Source organism: Cherax quadricarinatus, chromosome 47, assembly GCF_038502225.1.
Source record: "Cherax quadricarinatus isolate ZL_2023a chromosome 47, ASM3850222v1, whole genome shotgun sequence".
Classification (NCBI taxonomy): domain Eukaryota; kingdom Metazoa; phylum Arthropoda; class Malacostraca; order Decapoda; family Parastacidae; genus Cherax; species Cherax quadricarinatus.
In genome coordinates, this window is record NC_091338.1 from 13,300,386 (window position 1) to 13,322,772 (window position 22,387).

General features: G+C 43.0%; 1 protein-coding gene across 4 annotated transcripts in view; it reads left to right on the plus strand.

Moving 5' to 3' along the window:
* Nucleotides 1–22,387, plus strand: part of LOC128696468 (zinc transporter 6-like) — a 72,387-nt gene that overhangs the window by 47,031 nt on the left and 2,969 nt on the right. For 3 of the 4 annotated variants that reach the window (XM_070094690.1, XM_070094693.1, XM_070094692.1), the window contains 4 exons: nucleotides 6,489–6,632; nucleotides 15,478–15,597; nucleotides 16,927–17,029; nucleotides 17,457–17,726. In XM_070094690.1, the coding sequence (XP_069950791.1) occupies nucleotides 6,489–6,632; nucleotides 15,478–15,597; nucleotides 16,927–17,029; nucleotides 17,457–17,726 (637 nt within the window). The remainder of the gene's footprint in view (nucleotides 1–6,488; nucleotides 6,633–15,477; nucleotides 15,598–16,926; nucleotides 17,030–17,456; nucleotides 17,727–22,387) is intronic. The other variant, XM_070094691.1, reaches the window with a different exon arrangement.

A 22,387-nucleotide genomic window follows, 5' to 3' on the forward strand; every position in this document is an offset into this window, starting at 1 on the left:
CCCAGTATCGACAAGACCTCGTACGACACCTAATACCAATCGCCCCTCTACTCAGAAGTCCAAAAAATCCACATTGCTCAAATCTTCTTTGCCCCTTCCTTCCCTTCTTCCACCTCCACACTTTACCTTTCCAGTCTCTGTACCTAGTTCTTCCCCTCTCTCTGGCTCTATTACAAGTGTGGAGATTCACCCTCCTCCTCGTACTATGCCTTCCACCCCCGTCCCCTCCCAAGTTTCTCCCTCTTCTGCCACCTCCCAGGTTTCTGCCTCTTCTGTCCCCCCCCACACTTCATCTCCAGTCCCTTACACTCTTCCCTCCCCCTCTACTTTGGTACAGTCCATTACTGTCCCAATCTTTACTCACCCTCCTCCTTCTATCTCCAATATGGTCTCCCATACATCTTTGAATTCAGAAACACTTGAAGCCATTTCAGAATATATTGCAGAGACTAAACCTTCAATGGACACTGATTCACTTCCTGTTCCTTCTCTTCCCTCTCCTCCATCTTCACAACCCCATTCTTTGCAACGCTCCGTTCCTTCGCTACTTGAACGTCTTCCAATGCCACCACACGTTGACTTTTCTAACCCCTCTAGTCCGTAGGTGCCTTTACCTACAGATTCCTGGTATTTTCTTCATCGCCAATCATGGCCTATTTACAGTGGAATATCCGCGGCCTCAGGGGTAATCCGGGTGAGCTTCAGATGTTGCTTTCCAGGTTTTCCCCTGTTGGTGCTTGCTTACAAGAACCAAAATTACACTCGGCTGTTTTCCAACCTATCTCAGGCTATAATTTATTGTATTCTTCGGATCCTTTCTCAGATGGGACCTTTAATGAAAGTGCCCTTCTTCTACGCAATGATATTCCGTACTGTCAACTATTTGTCCATACCTCGCTGCATTACACTGCAGCCCGTATCCACTTGAATAAGTGGTTTACAATATGTTCTTTATATCTCTCTCCTTCTCGGGCATTTTCTATCCCAGACTTTGCCTTTCTTGTTTCATCCTTACCACCACCACTTCTGTTACTTGGTGATTTTAATGCCCACCATTTCCTCTGGGGGGGGGTCTCATTGTGACTCACGTGGCATCCAGTTGGAGGCTTTTCTCGCCTCTCACCCCCTCCATGTTTTAAATACGGGTACTCCCACCCATTTTGATCCTCGTACTCATACTCTCTCTTGCATCGATCTATCAGTCTGCTCTTCCTCCACTGCACTAGACTTCACCTGGTCTGTTCTACCAGACTTACATGATAGCGATCATTTTCCGATCATTCTTACTTCTCCTTCCTATTCACCACCTTTCCGTAGCCCTCGCTGGCAATTTGATCGGGCAAATTGGGATCTTTACTCACACCTCACTGCTTTTAGTGAGGTTCCTTCTTCATCCTCCATTGATGAGCTCCTACACGTCTTCTCGACGTCAGTTTATACCGCAGCTTCTCATTCTATACCCCAAACCTCAGGCAGGCATTCTCAGAAGTGCGTGCCTTGGTGGTCTCCTGCTTGTGCTCGTGCAGTACGTTTGAAACGTGCTGCATGGGGCAGGTACCGGTACAATAGAACCGCTGAGAGACTTCTTGATTTTAAGCAGAAACGTGCGATCGCTCGCCGTGTCATCCGTGAAGCTAAACGCACTTGTTGGCGAGACTATGTTTCCACCATCACCTCTGTTTCTTCTATGAGTGCAGTCTGGAAAAAAGTGAGGAAATTGAGTGGTAAATACTCTCCTGACCCGGCTCCTGTTCTATGGGTCGCTGGTGTTGATGTAGCAAACCCTCTCGACGTTGCCATTGAACTTGGCACACATCTGGTCCGTATTTCCCGAGGGCTCCATCTATGCCCCTCGTTTCTTTCCTCAAAGTCTGCCAGAGAGTTAGTACCCTTGGACTTTTCTTCTCTCAGAGAAGAACAGTATAATGTGCCTTTTACACTTCAAGAACTGGAGGCAACGCTCTCAGCTTGCCGATCATTGGCAGCTGGGCCTGACGACATTCATATTCGTATGTTACAACATTTACATCGGTCAGCCCTTGTAGTCCTCTTACACCTCTTCAATCTTATTTGGGCACAAGGAGTTCTTCCCCAGCTGTGGAAATCTGCCATTGTTCTCCCTTTCCGCAAACCGGGTACTACAGGACATGATGCCTTCCACTATCGCCCCATCGCTCTTACTAGTGCAGTTTGCAAAGTGATGGAACGTCTCGTAAATCGACGTTTAATGTGGTATTTAGAGAGACACAACAGTCTCTCCGCTAGTCAATATGGCTTTCGTAAGGGTCGTTCTACCATAGACCCCTTACTACGCTTGGATACGTATGTTCGTAATGCCTTTGCGAATAATCACTCAGTTATTGCCATATTTTTTGACCTTGAGAAGGCATATGACACAACTTGGAGGTATAATATTTTGGCCCAGGCCCATTCCTTAGGCCTCCGAGGCAATCTACCATCCTTCCTTAAGAACTTTTTAACTGACAGACATTTCCGTGTTCGAGTCAATAATGTTCTTTCCCCGAACTTCGTCCAAGCTGAAGGTGTCCCTCAGGGATGTGTTCTAAGCACAACACTTTTTCTCCTTGCTATAAATGATTTGGCCTCTGTTCTTCCACCCAATATTTGGTCATCACTCTATGTTGATGACTTCGCTATTGCTTGTGCAGGCGCTGACTGTCATCTTATTGCAGTTTCTCTCCAGCATGAGGTCGACCATGTTTCCACTTGGGCCACCACGCATGGGTTTAAATTTTCAAGTACCAAAACTCACCAAATTACTTTCACTAGACGCTCTGTTATCTCCGATCATCCTTTGTATCTCTATGGCTCCTGTATCCCCGAACGTGATACAGTCAGGTTTCTAGGCCTTCTCTTTGACCGTCGGTTATCCTGGAAACCTCACATTACCTCTCTGAAGGCAACTTGTCACAGCCGGCTAAACCTTCTTAAAACCCTTGCTCATCTTTCCTGGGGAGCTGATCGTCGAACTCTGCTTCGCCTACATTCAGCCCTCGTTTTATCGAAACTCGATTATGGTGACCAGATTTATTCCGCGGCCTCTCCTGCTACTCTCTCTAGCCTTAACTCTATCCATCACCAAGGATTACGTTTGTGCCTTGGTGCTTTTCGCTCTTCCCCTGTTGAGAGCCTCTATACAGAAGCGAATGTTCCATCCTTGTCTGATCGCCGTGATGCCCATTGCCTTCACTACTATGTACTCTCTCACGATCTACACAGTCCTTCCATTTATAGAATGGTCACCGATATTAGTAGACATTCTTTATTCGTTCGCTGCCCCCTGTTTGCTCCGTCCCTTTTCTCTTCGCCTACATTCACTCTTGTCTTCCCTTCAGTTACCACCTTTATATGTTCATGTAGCACCTCACTTTTCCCTACCCCCCTGGGAAGTTCCAGCTTTTCGGGTCTGTTCTTTCTCACTCCCTTGCTTGAAAGCTCAACTGCCTACGGTGGCTTCCCGCTCTCTTTTTCTTGATCACTTCCACTCCCATTCTCATGCCACCGCTGTGTACACAGATGGCTCTAAGTCTTCAGACGGCATCGGATTCGCAGCAGTGTTTCCGGACAGCGTCGTGCGGGGGCATTTACTATCTTCAGCTAGCATTTTTACTGCTGAACTGTATGCCATTCTTGCAGCACTTATTCGTATCGCATCTATGCCTGTGTCATCATTTGTAGTAGTCTCAGACTCCCTTAGTGCTCTACAGGCTATACGAAAATTTGATACATCTCATCCCCTAGTTCTCCTTATCCAACTTTGGCTATGCCGTATCTCTACCAAACATAAAGATATTGTTTTTTGTTGGGTCCCTGGTCATGTCGACGTACAGGGCAATGAACAGGCAGACACTGCTGCGGGGTCAGCAGTACATGACCTACCGATTTCCTATCGATGTGTTCCATTTCTGGACTATTTTGCTGCAATAGCTACCCACCTTCGCACCCGTTGGCAACAACGTTGGTCAACTCTGCTCGGTAACAAACTTCATTCTATTAAACCGAGCATAGGTTACTGGCCGTCTTCTTTTCATCAGTGCCGAGGTTGGGAGACCACTCTCTCCTGCCTTCGCATTGGCCACACTCGTCTTGCTCATGGGTATCTCATGGAGAGGCACCCTGTTCCTCTCTGTGAGCAGTGTCAAGTTCCAGTATCGATTAGCCACATTCTGTTAGACTGCCCTCTCTATCAACGAGCACGCAGAATTTACCTCCAGCGTCGTCTTCATTCTACTACTCTCTCTTTACCTTCCCTTCTTGCTGATGGACCCTCCTTTAATCCTGACTCTCTCATTGACTTCTTGACAACGACTGATTTACTCCACAAACTCTGATGATACTTTTCGCACTCCCCTCAGCCATTTCTAGTTCAGTCTCTTGCTGCCCTTTACCTTTTCACCATCCACTGCCCCGCTGTTATCCGTAACCTATTACTCATCCATCTCCCTTTTGCCACCTGATACCCTCGCTTCCTTCCTGCCCTGCAGCGCTGTATAGTCCTTGTGGCTTAGTGCTTCTTTTTTGAATATAATAATAATAATAATTTCCTATCCTGCAGTTGCCCCTCCACTTTGAATCCACCATCATCATCACAAAAAATTTGAATGTTACCCAATGTCTCCAATAAAATATTTTGAAGAATGTTTGATTATGGTTTAGGGCATCCCAATAATTGAAGTAGACCTAGTAAAAACCCCTGTAACAGACTGGGTGGGGTAGAAGGAGCTTTACCCTTCCTTGGGAAACATCATCAAATGCCAAAATAAATAACAAAAAGGCACAATACCATGCCTGGAACAATACACAATAACCCGCACATAGGAGAAGGAAGCATACAATGATGTGTCGGTCTGGCTTGGACCATTTACAAAGTCGCACCCTCTCCTATGTGTGGGTTATTTGTGTATCATCAAACGCCAATTATGGTGCTTCCGATCCTGAAACTGACTGAAATTATCTCTACTTCAGTAATATGCCTTCTATACTGTCTATTGATACCAAGCACCACCCAATAAAATGATAACAAACATCCAAGAAAACACCTCAGAGTTGCTATGTCAGATGTTTCTTGGTGGTGGCGGGGAAAGGGGGTCATGTAGAGTACTATGATGAAAGCTTGAAGGTTACCATATAATACTTAGATACAGTCTACTGTATCTAACTTGAACAACACATTTATGTTATAATGCTTAAAATTTTGCCACAGAAATTTCCTTAGCGTGCCTGAAAACTTGAGTAGCACACCATGAATGTTTTAAGAAGTTGGGTAGGCTCGAAAACTTTTCCATTCAACGAATTATACGACCTAGGTAAAACCAGTTGCTGACTTCTGGCTCAATATGGCATATGCTGTAGTGACCCTCTTAACCTCAACAGATGACCAACCCACAGCTGTTGGCTGGTAAGACATAACAGAGGACTCGTAGGTGTTTTCTGTTCAGTAGTCACATTACTATCTCCTAACACTTCTTTATCAACAAACAAGAGAACAAGGAATTTAAGGAAGACATTATTTCTTGTCACTAACATAAACAAGAAAATTCAACAATGAAGTGTATGAATGGTGTCAGCTAATAAAACAAATGACTCACAGTCATCTCCTGCTTAGCTGAGCAACACAACTATCTCCTTATCTAATGATAAGATTTTGTATAACATGCAAAACTGAGTTTTTGAAATAGGGTTTTTAGGATTGTAACTACTGTGTTATTCAAGGATCTTTTGTACATCAAAGTGTAGTAAATGCTAGTAAGTGAATTGAGAAAACCTATGTGTAGACAAAGTGTAAAAAGAGGCTATTTTGATCTCCATCCGAAATCTTCAGTAGTGAAGATGATGATCTCGGAGATTGAAATATCTCTTTTTATTATGTTTCCGTCTACTTGTGAGTTTTCTTAATTATTACTTACAGTAAAACTTCCCATTAACAGATTTCAGCAGTTTCGGACAAAAAATGGCCAATCACTCTAGTTATCAAACATAATGGACAAAAGTTCATAATTCCACATTTTATTCATAGTGATAATATCCAGTTTTCTTCTGAAGTATAGGGCCAAATTCTCTAATTCTGACACTTGTCCGGTAGAAAAGCTATACAGCTCCTCTGACTCAGAATAAAAGTTTTTCTGAATCACCACTATCAATCACAGCAATTTACACCCCTTCTCTCCACCACGAAAAAGGTAAATAAGATTACTGTAAATTACATAGAGTATGCATCACTAGATCAAGTCCGCTACTTCAAAAGACAACCAGATGATTGTGAAATATTAATTTCATAATTCGGGAATTGTGAAGAATTGGCATTATTGTACACCCTCTTCGCCTATTGGTCCATTAATGAGAGGCATCACCGTACTTTTATTTTATAATGCTCGTCGCGTGTTAATTTCTATATTGTTATTGCCAGGGTAATAGATCCTCCATTGCCTTTAACAACATTTTGTAATATAAGTTTATAATGTTTCTAGAGGAATGTTAAGTGTTGGTGGTATCCTTGGCTTAGTGCTACACCTGGGTATGACCACACTGGCCCACAACCCTCCACTTACACAGGTATTAAGAGCATCCCAGTCATCACTTCTTCAAGAACATGTTGCAGATATGTGTCAGAGGTTAGTAACTATGAAATTAAAATTAAATATTTGTTGCTTACTCATGGATTACATAATAACAAAAGCACATTCCTCTTCAAGGGGGGCTCCTTGGCGTGGTGAAGAGGCTCTTGGTCTGAGGAATTAGACCTATCGGTCTTCTTCCTCAGACCGAACCTAATTACCCCCCAATCTCCCCTCCCCTATCCCATCCTCCCCATCCTCCCCTTTTTCCTTTCCTCCTCCTCCTCCCCACTCCTCCCTTTTGCCCTTCCTCTTTTTGTCCTTTGGGATTTCTCCCACAGGCGCGCTAGTTCCTGGGTAGGAGAAAGGACACCGGGGTCCATCCCATTCCGTTGAGGTTTCTTGGCGGTGGCGTAGTTTGCCGTGGAATCTGGATTGCCTAGGGATGTCCCGATCCCTCTCCGGTATCCCGGAGTAGCTTTGGGTGTCTTTTGGGCGACGGGTGTAGCTCTGGAAGCCACCTTTCGGATTCCGGGGGTGGTGGCTGAAGGAGGTATGCTTTGTGGCGGATATCCGGCCGCCCTTTCTTTTGTCCACCGAGGTAGCTCGGCAGATGTGAGGTTGCTATCCCAGATTGCTGGTTTACTGGCATGAAGGGTAGGGTATGGCATGGGTTCCATGCTGCATCTGCGCTACTAGCGGTGTCGAGTCCTCTTGGGCGCGGAGGGAGATTTCTGGCCCTTTCATCCCTCCTAGGAACTATCCCTCCCCGGTCCCCCCTTTTTTTTTCTTTTTTTTATTTTTATTTTCTTTTCTTCTTTCTTTTTTTTTCTTAAAAACAAAAAGAAAGAAGTAACCTAACCATGGCAGCCCTAGTCCATGAACCTGGTACCCCCGGGCCCCTTCTTGATACCGCACCCCGTTCTGACCCCGCCTCGTCTTTGGACCACTCTTCAGACATTCCTCATGCCTCTGTACCTATTGCCGGTGCTGTTTCCTCACCCGCTTCAGGTACTGAGGCCTCGACTGACTCCTTCGATTTATCAGACCTTCGCTCTCCTCTGACTATGCTTCCGGCCTCTCCCTCTACTGTGCGGCAATTTTCAAATCGCCGACCCGTTCCACGTCGGACCAACTCTGGTCCCACGCCTAAACGTCAACGACAATTACCTGCTGATGATACTTCTCCACCTTCACCTTCTCGTTCTTCTCAGAAACGATCGACACGTCCTTCACTACCTTTCCACGCTCAGTTTCAGACTGAACAGTGGACTAAATTCTTCACTTTACGACCAACTTCCTCTACTGCCTATCTTTCTGACCATAGTATTGGCAAGGCACTCCTACGCCATGTTGGTAAAGATATTTCTTTTCATGCTCTTAAGAGCGGTACGCGCATCATTACCGTACAGAATGCTACCCAGGCTCGTGAGCTCTCTCGTCTTTCCCATATAGATACTGTTCCTGTCACCCTTGAAAAACATCATTCCCTCAATTCTTGTAGTGGTACCGTTATTCTGCCCCATACCATAGTTCAACAAAATTTCCAGACATGTGGCACCGACATTCTAGAACAGCTGGAACTCCAAGATCTCCCAATCCTCAAGGTAGACACTTATGTTCTTCCTGCCCGTGGGCGGAGACGATACCCTGGCAATGTGGCTCGTTTAACTTTTGACAGCCGAGAACTCCCATCCTCCGTTTATATAGCAGGACATCGGTTACAAGTTCGAAAGGTGATCCCTACACCACAACAGTGTAGAAATTGCTGGCGATTTGGCCATCCAGCGAAATATTGCAGATCTATCGCCGAATGCCCAGTCTGTGGTGCCGATGACCATTCTAATACGTCTTGCAATCGATCTCCCTCTTGCCTTAACTGTCATGAGGCTCACCCTTCGTACTCTCGCCGTTGTCAGGTCTATTTAAACGAGCGGGAAATCCGTTACCTCAAAGAGACAGAAGGTCTCCCTTATGCCATGGCAGTTTCTCATCTCCGCCTCCAAGGGAGACTCCCACGTGTTTCTTATTCCCGTGTTTCAAAACGTCCCCCCACTTCTGGTATCCCATCTTCTACACCCACCTCTGTGGTTACCTCTCCCATAATCACTCCTGTATCTAATCCTTTTGCTGTCCTCGGCTCAGACGTCCCTACTTCAACGCCTCAGTCTAATCTCGCTTCTTCGAGTTCTCTCTTACAAGCCTCAGTATCGACGAGACCTCGTACGACACCTCTTCCCAATCGTCCCTCTACTTCTCAAAAGTCAAAAAAAGGTCCGGTAACACCTCCTACCCATCTTCCACCTCCTCATTTTACCCTCCCTGTCTCTGTCCCTAGTTCTTCCCCTCTCACTGGCTCAGTTACAAGTGCAGAGGTTCACCCTCCTCCTCGTAATGTACCTTCCTCCCCTGTTCCCTCCCAAGTTTCTTCCTCTTCTGCCACCTCCCAGGTTCCTGTCTCTTCTATCCCCTGCCACGCTTCTCCAGTTCCCTCCACCCTTTCGCCCCCCCCTACCTTGGTACAGTCCAATACAGTTCCAATCTTTACTCATCCTCCCCCTACCATTCCCAATATTGTCTCCCATACGACATCTCTGAATTCCGAAACACTTGAAGCAATCTCTGAATATATTGCAGAGACCAAACCATCAATGGACACTGATCCACCTTCCGCTCTTCCTATCTCCTCTGCTCCATCTGCGCAACTCCTTTCTTCACAGCGCACCGTTCCTTCGCTGCTTGAACATTTTCCACTGCCTCCGCATGTGGACTTTTCTAACCCTTCTAGTCCGTAGGAACCCTTACCTGCGGATTTCAAGTATCTTTATCATTGCCAATCATGGCCTTTTTACAGTGGAATATACGCGGCCTCAGGGGTAATCGGGGTGAGCTTCAGATGTTACTCTCCCAGTTTGCCCCTGTTGGTGTTTGCTTACAGGAACCAAAATTACACTCTGCTGTTATTTCTCACATCTCAGGCTATAATTTATTGTATTCTTCAGATCCTTTTCCTGATGGGACCTTTAATGAAAGTGCCCTTCTTCTCCGCACTGATATTCCGTACCATCAGCTATTTGTTCATACTTCGCTGCATTACACAGCAGCCCGTATCCACTTACATAGGTGGTATACGCTCTGTTCTTTATATCTCTCTCCTTCTCGGGCATTATCTATTCCGGATTTTGCCTTCCTTGTTTCGTCATTACCGCCACCGATTCTGTTACTTGGTGATTTTAATGCCCACCATTTCCTCTGGGGAGGGTCTCACTGTGATTCCCGTGGAATTCAGTTAGAGGCTTTTCTTGCCACCCACCCCCTCCATGTTTTAAATACAGGTACTCACACCCATTTTGATCCTCGGACTCATACTCTCTCTTGCATCGATCTCTCAGTTTGCTCTTCCTCCGCCGCATTAGACTTTACTTGGTCTGTTCTCCCGGACTTACATGACAGTGATCATTTCCCAATCATTCTTACTTCCCCTTCATATTCGCCACCTCTTCGCACCCCACGCTGGCAATTTAATCGGGCAAATTGGAACCTTTACTCACACCTGACTGTTTTTAAAGAGGTTCCTTCTTCGTCCTCCATCGATGAGCTTTTACACCTCTTCTCGTCCTCCGTTTTCACCGCAGCTTCTCATTCTATACCCCAAACTTCGGGCAGGCATTCTCAGAAATGCGTGCCTTGGTGGTCTCCTGCTTGTGCTCGTGCAGTACGTTTGAAACGCGCTGCATGGGGCAGGTACCGGTACAATAGAACCACAGAGCGACTCCTTGATTTTAAACAGAAGCGTGCGATCGCTCGCCGTGTCATCCGTGACGCTAAACGCACTTGCTGGCGAGATTATGTCTCCACCATCACCTCTGCTTCCTCTATGAGTGCAGTCTGGAAAAAAGTACGAAAACTGAGTGGTAAATATTCTCCTGACCCGGCTCCTGTTCTGCGGGTTGCCGGTGTTGATATAGCAAACCCACTAGATGTTGCCAATGAAATTGGCAATCATCTGGTCCGTATTTCTCAGGGACTCCATCTATGCCCCTCATTTCTTTCCTCAAAGTCTGCCAGAGAGTTAGCACCCTTGGACTTTTCTTCTCTCAGAGAAGAACAGTATAATGTGCCTTTTACACTTCAAGAACTGGAGGCAACACTCTCAGCTTGTCGATCATCGGCAGCTGGGCCCGACGACATTCATATTCGTATGCTACAACATTTACATCAGTCAGCCCTTGCAGTCCTATTACGCCTTTACAATCTTATTTGGTCACAAGGAGTTCTTCCACAGCTGTGGAAATCCGCCATTGTTCTCCCTTTCCGCAAACCAGGCACTACGGGACATGAAACCTCCCACTATCGTCCCATTGCTCTTACCAGTGCAGTTTGCAAAGTAATGGAACGTCTAGTAAATAGACGTTTAGTGTGGTATTTAGAGACACACAACAGTCTCTCCACTCGTCAATATGGCTTTCGTAAGGGACGTTCTACCATAGACCCCTTACTGCGCTTGGATACGTATGTTCGTAATGCCTTTGCGAATAACCACTCAGTTATTGCCATATTTTTTGACCTTGAGAAGGCATATGACACAACTTGGAGGTATAATATTTTAGCCCAAGCCCACTCCTTAGGCCTTCGAGGCAATCTACCATCCTTCCTTAAGAACTTTTTAACTGACAGGCATTTCCGTGTTCGGGTTAATAATGTGCTCTCCCCGGACTTTGTCCAAGCTGAAGGTGTCCCCCAGGGATGTGTTCTGAGCACAACATTTTTTCTCCTTGCTATTAATGATTTGGCCTCTAGTCTTCCATCAAATATTTGGTCATCACTCTATGTTGATGACTTCGCTATTGCCTGTGCAGGCGCTGACTGTCACCTCCTTACAGTTTCTCTCCAGCATGCAGTCGACCGTGTTTCCAATTGGGCTACCACACATGGGTTTAAATTTTCCAGCACTAAAACCCACCAAATCACTTTCACTAGACGCTCTGTCATCTCTGATCATCCTTTGTACCTCTATGGCTCACGTATCCCTGAACGTGATACAGTCAAGTTTCTGGGCCTCCTCTTTGATCGTAGGTTATCCTGGAAACCTCACATTACCTCTCTGAAGGCAACTTGTCACAGCCGGCTGAACCTTCTTAAAACCCTTGCTCATCTTTCGTGGGGAGCTGATCGTCGAACCCTCCTTCACCTACATTCCACCCTTATTTTATCGAAACTTGATTATGGTGACCAGATCTATTCAGCGGCATCTCCTGCTACTCTCTCTAGCCTTAACCCCATTCATCACCAAGGATTACGTTCATGCCTTGGTGCTTTTCGCTCTTCCCCTGTCGAAAGCCTCTATGCAGAAGCGAACGTTCCATCCTTATCCGATCGCCGTGATGCCCATTGCCTGCGCTACTATGTACGCTCTCATGATCTCCGCAATCCTTCCATTTATAGAATGGTCACTGATATTAGTAGACATTCTTTATTTGTTCGCCGCCCCTGCTTACTCCGTCCCTTCTCTCTTCGCCTTCATTCGCTCTTGTCTTCTCTTCAACTACCACCTTTCTATGTACATGTAGCATCTCACTTTTCCCTACCCCCCTGGGAAGTTCCAGCTGTTCGAGTCTGTTCTTTCTCCCTCCCTTGCTCGAAAGCCCAACTGTCTACGGTCGCTTCCCGCTCTCTTTTTCTTGACCACTTTCACTCTCATTCTCATGCCATTGCTGTGTACACAGATGGCTCTAAGTCTTCTGACGGCGTAGGATTCGCAGCAGTGTTTCCGGACAGCGTCGTACAAGGGCATTTACTATCTTCAGCTAGTATTTTTACTGCTGAATTATATGCCATCCTTACAGCACTTATCCGTATTGCATCTATGCCTGTGTCATCATTTGTGGTTGTCTCAGACTCCCTTAGTGCTTTACAGGCTATACAAAAATTTGATACACCTCACCCCTTAGTCCTCCGTATCCAACTTTGGCTACGCCGCATCTTTACTAAGCATAAAGATATTGTTTTTTGTTGGGTCCCTGGTCATGTTGACGTACAGGGCAATGAACAGGCAGACACTGCTGCGCGGTCAGCAGTACATGACCTACCAGTTTCTTATAGAGGTATTCCATGTACGGACTATTTTGCTGTAATATCTTCCCACCTTCACACCCGTTGGCAACAACGTTGGTCTACTATGCTCGGCAACAAACTTCAGTCTATTAAACCGAGTATAGGTTACTGGCCGTCTTCTTATCACCAGTGTCGAGGTTGGGAGACTACTCTCTCCCGTCTTCGCATTGGCCATACTCGTCTTACTCATGGATATCTCATGGAGAGGCGTCTTGCTCCTCTCTGTGAGAATTGCCAAGCTCCATTATCAGTCAGCCACATTCTGTTGGACTGCCCACTTTATCAACGAGCACGCAGAATTTACCTCTGTCGTCGTCTTCGCCCCGCTGCTCTCTCTTTACCTTCCCTTCTCGCTGATGGACCCACCTTTCATCCGGACTCTCTTATTGACTTTTTGACAACGACTGACTTACTTCACAAATTCTGATACTTTCAGCCCTTTCTACTTGTATCTCTTGCTACCCTCTACCCCCGTACTATCCCCTGCCCCGCTGTTTTCTGTAACCTGCTGATCATCCCCCCTCCCTCCTGCCATCCAATTCCCTTGCTTCCTTCCCTACCCTGCAGCGCTGTATAGCCCTTGTGGCTTAGCGCTTCTTTTTGATTATAATAATAATAATAACAAAAGCACATTGAAGTATGATTGTATGCTGGCAAGAAAGCAACAGTAATGAGGAAACTTTATAAGCATTTTCAAGATTCATTTTAATAATTTTCTGTAACAAATTAAGAAGTACACTATTATTCATCTTGGGATTATCCTGGGGAAGTATTTTGAAAATGTAGTGTCATTTGATGATGAATAATGAAAAATTAAATAATTATAGCCTGAGATATCTAAATGATGATCCCTGCCATTATACATTCATTATTTGGTTACATCCATGTTATAACACCACTGGATGATCTGTTGCATATTCTCAGCCTCTTTATTGATGTGACATGAACCTGAAAACTGAAAGAGTAGCCTGAGGAGCATATGATAAATAATGTTAGAAGTGTAAGTAAAAGAGTTACTGTATAATGTTGTGAAATGCAGCTATTTAACTCACAGTGGTGAGAAGTGTGGAGTTTGGTTAACTCATAATGGTGAGGGTTTTGTGTATGCCCAATCCTCTTAATCTGACTGGAGGTGTATCTTGCTACCACTGTGATTTGTCTAGGCAAAGGTTTAGGACTTTTTTTTAGCATGGACTTTGAGACAGTCATACTTTCCAGATTTAGAGGTAGCTATCATCCACAAATTGCAACCATGTGGATTCAGATGAACTATAGAGGTGGGGTTCATACATAGATTGCAGCCAACTGTAAAGTCAGAATTCATACATGAAATGAAACCAACTGTAGAGGTAGCAAAGCCAGGCCATTTGGAATATGGTGAAGTGTATGTGCATGGGTCTGAGTATCATCTTATAGCCACTATTTCCTTTGTATTTATACCATTAAATAAATATGGCACCATAATTGAAAACAGCGGGGTAGGGGTCGTCCTCGAAATGGTTGGAAGGAAGGGGTAAGGGTGAGGGGCTTGGACTTCCAGCAGGCGTGCATGAATATGTTCGATAGGAGTGAATGGAGACGAATGGTATTTGGGACCTGACGAGCTGTTGGAATGTGAGCAGGGTAATATTTAGTGAAGGGATTCAGGGAAACCAGTTATTTTTATATAGCCGGACTTGAGTCTTGGAAATGGGAAGTACAATGCCTGCACTCTAAAGGAGGGGTTCGAAATATTGGCAGTTTGGAGGGATATGTTGTGTATCTTTATATGTATATGCTTCTAAACTGTCGTATTTCTGGGTACCTCTGCAAAAACATTGATTATGTGTGAGTGAGGTGAAAGTGCTGAATGATGATGAAAGTATTTTCTTTTTGGGGATTTTCTTTCTTTTGGATCACCCTGCCTTGGTGGGAGAGAGCCGACTTGTAAAAAAAAAAAAAATGAAAACAGCACCACAATATTTCAACCGTCATATAGCAAAAACATCCTAAAAGAGCACATCTTAATAGATGGTCTACTGTATTCCAGTATGTGCTTAAGTTTTTGTTTAATCTTACACATTTCTCTTGTGAAATTTTTTTTCTTTGTTGGAAGTGTCTTTTGAGCAACTCATTAAATGGTTTTCTACTTATAATTACCTTTTTATTTGAGTTTACAATGGAAGGGGGGTTTAGTTCCAGCTCTTGCTTCTGCTTAACTTTTGACCAACTGATGCGAGTCCTGTCATGCCTATTTATGAACTCCTGTATGGAGTTCACTTCCACAATATTATTTATTGCTCAGCTCATAACTCTCAGTTGCTATTTGCATTAAAGAAATTCTTAATAATATTCCTGTGTAGTGTTGTGATATCTTTGTTTTCTTTGTAGGTTTTATCTTTGTTCTTTATCAGGGGGGTATTTATTTTTACTTAGATTCTATATACTTTTGTTTTCAACTTTTATATGCCTTGGCTTTTAGTTAAGAGAGCTGTGGATGGTTTTCAGTGAAATGTTTGGCAAATTTGCTTTACCACTTCCTTTATGCTGGGTATTTTGGGGTTGCAGCATATGAATTTATGATTGTTATACTTCAGTGGGGTATTTAATGAACTGATAAACCCATGTAGGTCATTCAGTGCAAATTGTGTTGGGAGCAGTTCTCTGTCCACTAATTGCAGCTTGGTATGGTTTAGTCAGGCTATTGGTGATTGTACAAAAATCTCCTGTTCTTTATTTTCTTGTCTCATTTGATATATACAGTGTGATTTATTTTCAGACTAATAACAATATACATGTATTTTTTCAGTCTCTGCAACTATGTTCCAGCTTTAACAAGAATTCTTCTGCCACGAGTAGACCCAGTTGTTCTAATATCAATTGCTGGTTTTCTGGCAATATTAATAGATCATCTAATTCTTCAAATGTAGTAAGTTGATTCATTCTTACATGTGCACATGCATGTGGATATAGAATTACCTATTTGTAATCAGTATCTGTTTGTAGATGTAAGATTAGTATGTACTATATTTGTGGCATCCATTCTTCATTGAATACTGTCATATAATTTATTAAATATTCCAGTGGTTGTATTCATTCCAAGATGCCAGAACACCCAACCTTCCCTTAGATACTTTTTTGTTGTTTAAATATTTTAGGGTTTTCTGAGTGGTAAACAACTACAGGCTTAAGTTTGAAATGTCCAGAGGCAGTAGGCAGGGCAGGGCAGGGCAGGGCAGGCCAGGCCAGGCCAGGCCAGGCCAGGCCAGGGAAGAGTAGGTAGGCCAGAGCTTGCAAGATTGGGCACAGCAGGCCAGGGTAGGCAGACCACAGCAGAAGGGCAAGGAAGAGCAGGTAGGGAAGGCCAGGGCAGGCAGGGCAGGCTGGGGCATATAGAGGAAGGTAGAGAAAGCAGAGTAGGATATTCCATACAGTGGACCCCCGCTTTACGATCAGCTCCCAATGCGACCAATTATGTAAGTGTATTTATGTAAGTGCGTTTGTACGTGTATGTTTGGGGGTCTGAAATGGACTAATCTAATTCACAATATTCCTTATGGGAACAAATTCAATCAGTAATGGCACCTGAACATACTTCTGGAATGAAATAATATCGTAAGCCGGGGGTCCACTGTAGCAGACAGGACAGGTTAGGCAGGACAGAACAGGTCAGAGCAGGCAGGAAAGGGTGGAGAGATGGGGTAAAGGAGGTTTTATATTCGAGGAGCTTGGCCATCCAGCAGGCGTGTGTGAGCATGTTAGAGAGGAGTGAGTGGAGGCAAGTGTTTTTTCATAACAGTGTGCTGTTGGAGTGTAAGCAAGGGAACATTAATTAAAGGATTCAGGAAAACAGGTTAGCTGGACTAGAGTCCTGGAAGTGGGAGGTACAGTGCCCCCACTCTGAAGGAGGGGTGGGGATATTGCAGTTTGGAGGGGCATCTGAACTGTAGTATATGCACACCTCTGGCAAGATAATCACAGAATGAGTGATGGTGAAATTTTTTGTTTTAAGGTCACCCTGTCTCACTGGGAGACGGAAATTTTACTATTCAGTTGTTGGTTGGTAGAAATCACAAAGTGGCTCTTAGTTTTCATAAACACTTTGAATGCATTAATTGCTTAAGTCTTTTTAGCAATTCATTCCTCTCAAATATATCTAAATTATGTTATTTTCTCATAAGTGAGTATGCAATATTATAATAAATTGAAATGGTTTTATATTACTGATTATGTAGTACCTGTATTATATTCATTTCAGTAACTATCAAGCAGCAGATAGTGTGGCAGCATTGGTCATTGCAATTCTCACCATTACCACAATGTTTCCATTGTGTGTCTGCTCAGCCAGCATTCTGCTCCAGGTACATCTAACATAAATTTCTCAAGAATTAAAATAATGCGAGATATAAAATATATTAACAAGTAAATAACTTTCCACACTAAATGTAGAAAGTCATTGTATTTTCTGCTTTAACTCTTTATTGTTGAATATTTTGTTCTGTTCTTATAAAACCATGCTAGCCAAGCACATATTTGCCCACTAAATTAATCAAGTAATTTTCACCTGTCCATCTTTAAGTTGTAGTTTTTTATGTTAACACTTTTTATTATCTCTACAAGTGTTAGGAATGTAATCTTGTATTTGTTTAACACATTAATGTGCAGTAGATATACTACTGGTAGTGCTTTTGTACAGGAAAATATTTTAGTTTAGTATATACAGTAGATGTATTTAATGGATAGCAAAGTTATTGGTCATCTTGTGAAGCATTTTTTTTTTCTTTACAGACCACCCCAGTTAGTGTTTTTGCACAACTGGATAAATGCTTACGTGAAGCACTTACCTTAGATGGAGTCTTAGAATTTCGTCATGAAAATTTCTGGACACTAGGAGTGGAAAGTCCATCTTGTAAAGCATCACAGTCATGTAAAGATCCTAGTGGATTCATACTCACTGGCAGTCTTCATGTACGAATTCGCCGTGATGCTAATGAACAAATGGTGTTAGCTCATATAAGAGAAAGGTTATACCCTTTGGTGCCATTATTGACAGTGCAGGTAAATATATGTTAGTTTTTTCATATCTTGATTTCATATGTGCATGGAAATATAAATGGAAACTTTTTTTTTTTCACTGTTGATTAACTTTTTGAGGGTCCAGACCCCCCACTCTGAAAATTCCCCAGAGGGTCCAAGAATTTAAAAAAAAAAAAAATTCTTTTGAAATGGTAGAGAATCTTTCTCTGAAGGTAATAAAACAAAAAGTACAAAATTTGATCAAAAACTGACGAAATTACACTCTTGCAAATTTTGCTGTGTCAGTAATATTTACGCATTGGCGATTTTGTCCACTTTGAATCCTATTTTTGGCCAATTACATTGTTCCACTAGACCAAATTTGGAGCTATTTTGCTAGTGTGTGTTCCATTTTATCTACTGAGCACAAGAAATCGCCCAATCAACTACAGTGGTACCTCGAGTTACGAACTTAATTCCTTATGGGAACAAATTTGGTCCCATAAGGAATAATGTAAATTAGATTAATCCGTTTTGAACCCCCAAAAATACACTTACAAAAGCACTTAAAAAAATACACTTACATAATTGAGTTGGGAGCCGTTCGAAACTTGAGGTACCACTGTATTTCAACTACCCAGTAAAGTGATTGGTAATTTGGCCAGTTTCACACGAAGTTCAAAATATTCCAATTTCAAAATAGGGTCCAGAATAAACAATGCAGGCATTCCTGGCACTAAAATAACATAAGAACACAGTATCAACATCCAGGGTCCCAGACTATTCAACATCTTACTAGAAGATACCAGAAGCACAGCTGGGACAAGTGTAGAAGCCTTCAAAAGGAAACTGAACAAGTATCTTCACCAGGTGCCAGATCAACCAGGCTGTGATGGATATGTAGGGCAGCAGGCCTCCAGCAGCAACAGCTTGGTTGACCAGGCAAAAACCAGACAAGCCTGGTCCATGGCCGGGCTCAGAGAGTAAAGAAACTCTCGAAACTCTTCAAAGGTATTTCAGAGGTACATGAAAGACAGGCTTACTCTTTTGTTCTGTGCTAACACTAGTGAGGATTTCAAAGTGAAGCCTTTACTGGTGTATCACTCTGAAAATTCCAGAGTGTTCAAGAAAAACAATGTTGTCAAGAATAGACTGTGTGTGATGTGGAAAGCTTATAATAAGGCATGGATCACAAGGCACATTTTCAGAGAGTGGCTTAATGATGTGTTTGGCCCCTGTGTGAAAAAATACCTCCTGGAATGTAAATTGCCACTCAGGTGCCTCCTGCTCATCCTCCAGACTTGGAAAACCAGTTGTTTAGGGACTTTTGTTTTATAACAGTGAAGTTCTTGCCTCCTAACACCACTCTTCTCATCCAGCCTATAGACCAGCAGGTCATTTCTGACTTCAAAAACCTGTACACCAAAGCAGTGTTTCAAAGGTGCTTTGAAGTGACCTCGGACACTCATTTAATTCTCATTGTTTTGTGTATGTAAAACTGTAATTAATCTTCACAAAAATATTTTTTTGTGAATATTTTTGGGTGTTTGGAACGGATTAATTGTATTTACAATAATTCTTATGGGAAATATTATTTCGGTTTTTGGCCATTTCGATTTTAGGCCGACCTTCTGGAACGGATTACGGCCAATAACTGAGGATCCACCGTACTTAGTAACTCCACACCTAATTTCCACAATATGAATTTTCTGCATAATATTTATACCACACGTTACCCTTGCACACATCTCCACTGCCTCCAGCATCCTCCTTGCTGCAGCATTTACAACACATGCGTCACACCCACATAAGAGTGTTGGTGTCACTATACTCACGTACAGTCCCTTCTTTACCTCCATGGATAACTTTTTTTTTTTCTCCACAGATTCCTCACTGCATCAATCACCTTTTTTTCTATTTTTTCTTCTTTAATTCTGTGGTTAACCTTGTTCTTCATAAACTTCATAAACTGACAAGTCTACTCCCAAATATCTGAACGCATTCACTTTTTCCATAATCTCTCCTTCCAGTGTGATATCCAGTTTTTCTTTACCTAATTCGTTTGATACCCTCATCACCTTATTCTTATCTGTGTTCACTTTCAACTTTCTTCCTTTACACAACCTCCCAAACTCATCCACTAATCTTGTAACTTCTCTTTAGAATCTCCCAAAAGCACAGTATCATCAGCAAGAAGTAACTGTCAACTCCCATTGTATATTTGATTCTCCATAATTTAATCCCACCCCTCTCTCAAACACCCTAGCATTTACTTTTTACAACCCCATCTATAAATATGTTAAACAACCATAGTGACATTACACATCCCTGTCTAAGGCCTACATTTAACTGGATTACACATCCCTGTCTAAGGCCTACATTTAACTGGAAAGTGATTTCCCTCTCTCCTACACACCCTATACAGTAGAACCCCTGTATCCACTGATTCAGTATCTGCTGTTTCAGTTATCCACAGTTTAATGTGCGTGTATGAATTGATAAAGTCCTTAGTACATGAAACGTCTGCATACATAAGATGCCATAACCTGCATATTGTGACTTATTTGCATAGTTTTGGAATATTTAATCATTAAGTAATCATATCTCCCTAACTCAAGAATTGAATAAATCAAGAAAGACCCAGGATGCAGTTCACAACAACTAACACCCACATACCGTTTAGTTGCTAAGTGAATAGGGACAGGAGGGATAATGTGACTTGCCTATGTGTGTCTGGGACGATGCATGGATAAGACTGCTTAAAAATGTGCAACACCTTAATATCTTTACTTGAGATGTTTTGCCCACCAGCATGAAGCTAATGGACAAAACATGAAGATACCTAGACGATACACATCTTATTCATCAACTTAATGTATTTTATACCCTTAATCTAATGAAATCTTTCATCTGCTTCACCTGTTCACCTAGCCATAAATAGATAATTACAATCATCAGTACTGCACTTTCCTAATCTTCCTCCTTGCCTCACTTCTTCCTCCCATTCTTCTTCCATTCCCACATTCCACCCACTCTAGTATGCCACCTTTCCATCTCTCTCATACCACCCTCTCATGTGCCGCCTCCTCATACTGATCCTTTTGATAAAAACACACTAGACCTGTGTGTAAGAAACCCCAGTACTAACGAAGTGTTCAAGTGTTTGGTAAAGGTTATCCAAGAGTTTGCCCATCTGCTGCTGATTTTGGAAATAAACATGAACCCTGTGATATCATACTGTTGCAGCTCTTGATGGCAAATGTGAACCTGCACAAAAGAGGTGCTTGCAGACATCTCATGAAATTATTGGTAATGCAGTGCATCCAGTCCTTCATTTGGTGTGCCATTGTACAAGCAGACAAGTGCCTCTTTTTCCACCTGAGGTGACATCATCTGTGGTTGCTACTCAGCAGAATACATCCGCCTTCTTTTTGAAATAAGTATTGCACTTCAGTTTCATCACAGCAGCACCTTTCTCAGTACCAAACAAGCATGATGGGTCATAACTATGGACTGCATCCATAGATTGAAGCAAGTTACACATCCCTGGACTCAAAGCTCTGTTCCACCAATGAATGTTCCAGATTTATATAAATAACAAAAAAGGCACAATACCGTGACTGGAACGATACACAAATAACCTGCACATAAAAGAGAGAAGCTTACGACGACGTTTCGGTCCGAGTTGGACCAATGACAAAGTCATTGGTCCAAGTCGGACCGAAACGTCGTCGTAAGCTTCTCTCTTTTATGTGCGGGTTATTTGTGTATCGTTCCAGATTTCTCTCTAGTTGGATTTCTTTTGTATGACATAAAGAACACATGGAAGGAACTGAAATCAGCATGAAAGCAAAGCAGTATCAAGAGGATTATATACTCTCCAATGACTGTTGTGGTGCAGGTGTAACAAGATTTTACCTTTGTTTGGACACTTAATAAATTAGCATCACCTTCATAGTGCAGGCACTGCCCTATGCACCTCCAGGACTCTAGTCCAGCTGACCACTATCCCTGAATTACTTCGTAAAAGTTATCGTGCTCGCACAGCAGCAGCACCTTCAGAAATCATTTGTCTCCATGCACTCCTATCTGACATGCTTGCTGGATGCTTAAAAGCTCATGTACCCCCTCCTCCATACCTGGGACCCCTTCTCCTCAGATTTATACACCCTTTTCATTATTATAATCAAAAAGGAAGTGCTAAACCTACAAGGATCATATAGGAAATCCCTTTTCATCCACCCTACATTCCCAGACTACATCAACAACCCCTCTTCATCACTCTTAATTATACTGTTGGTCACCCCGCATCACCTTTTAATGTCTAAGCTTTGAAATCTCTGTATAATATTTACACTATACATTGCTCTCAAACATGACGTCTACTGTCTCGATTATTACAATTATTATAATCGTGGGGTAGCGCTAAATCCATAGGATTATACAGCGCATGTGGGGGGGGGGGGTGGAAGGTATTCAGGCTCAATTCAGAGAACCGGAGCACAGATCAGTTCCCTAGATCAAGAGTCTCTCACCAGCGTCAAAGAACCTCTTGAAGGGTCTACTGTCTCTAGCCTCCTTTTTCACTGCAGTATTCAAAACCCATTATTATTGTTACTGCAGGTCGGCCATCACTAATCCGGCATCATTGGGACCTGTAGTGTGCCAGATTACAGAGTGGTTAGGTTAGAATACAGTTAACA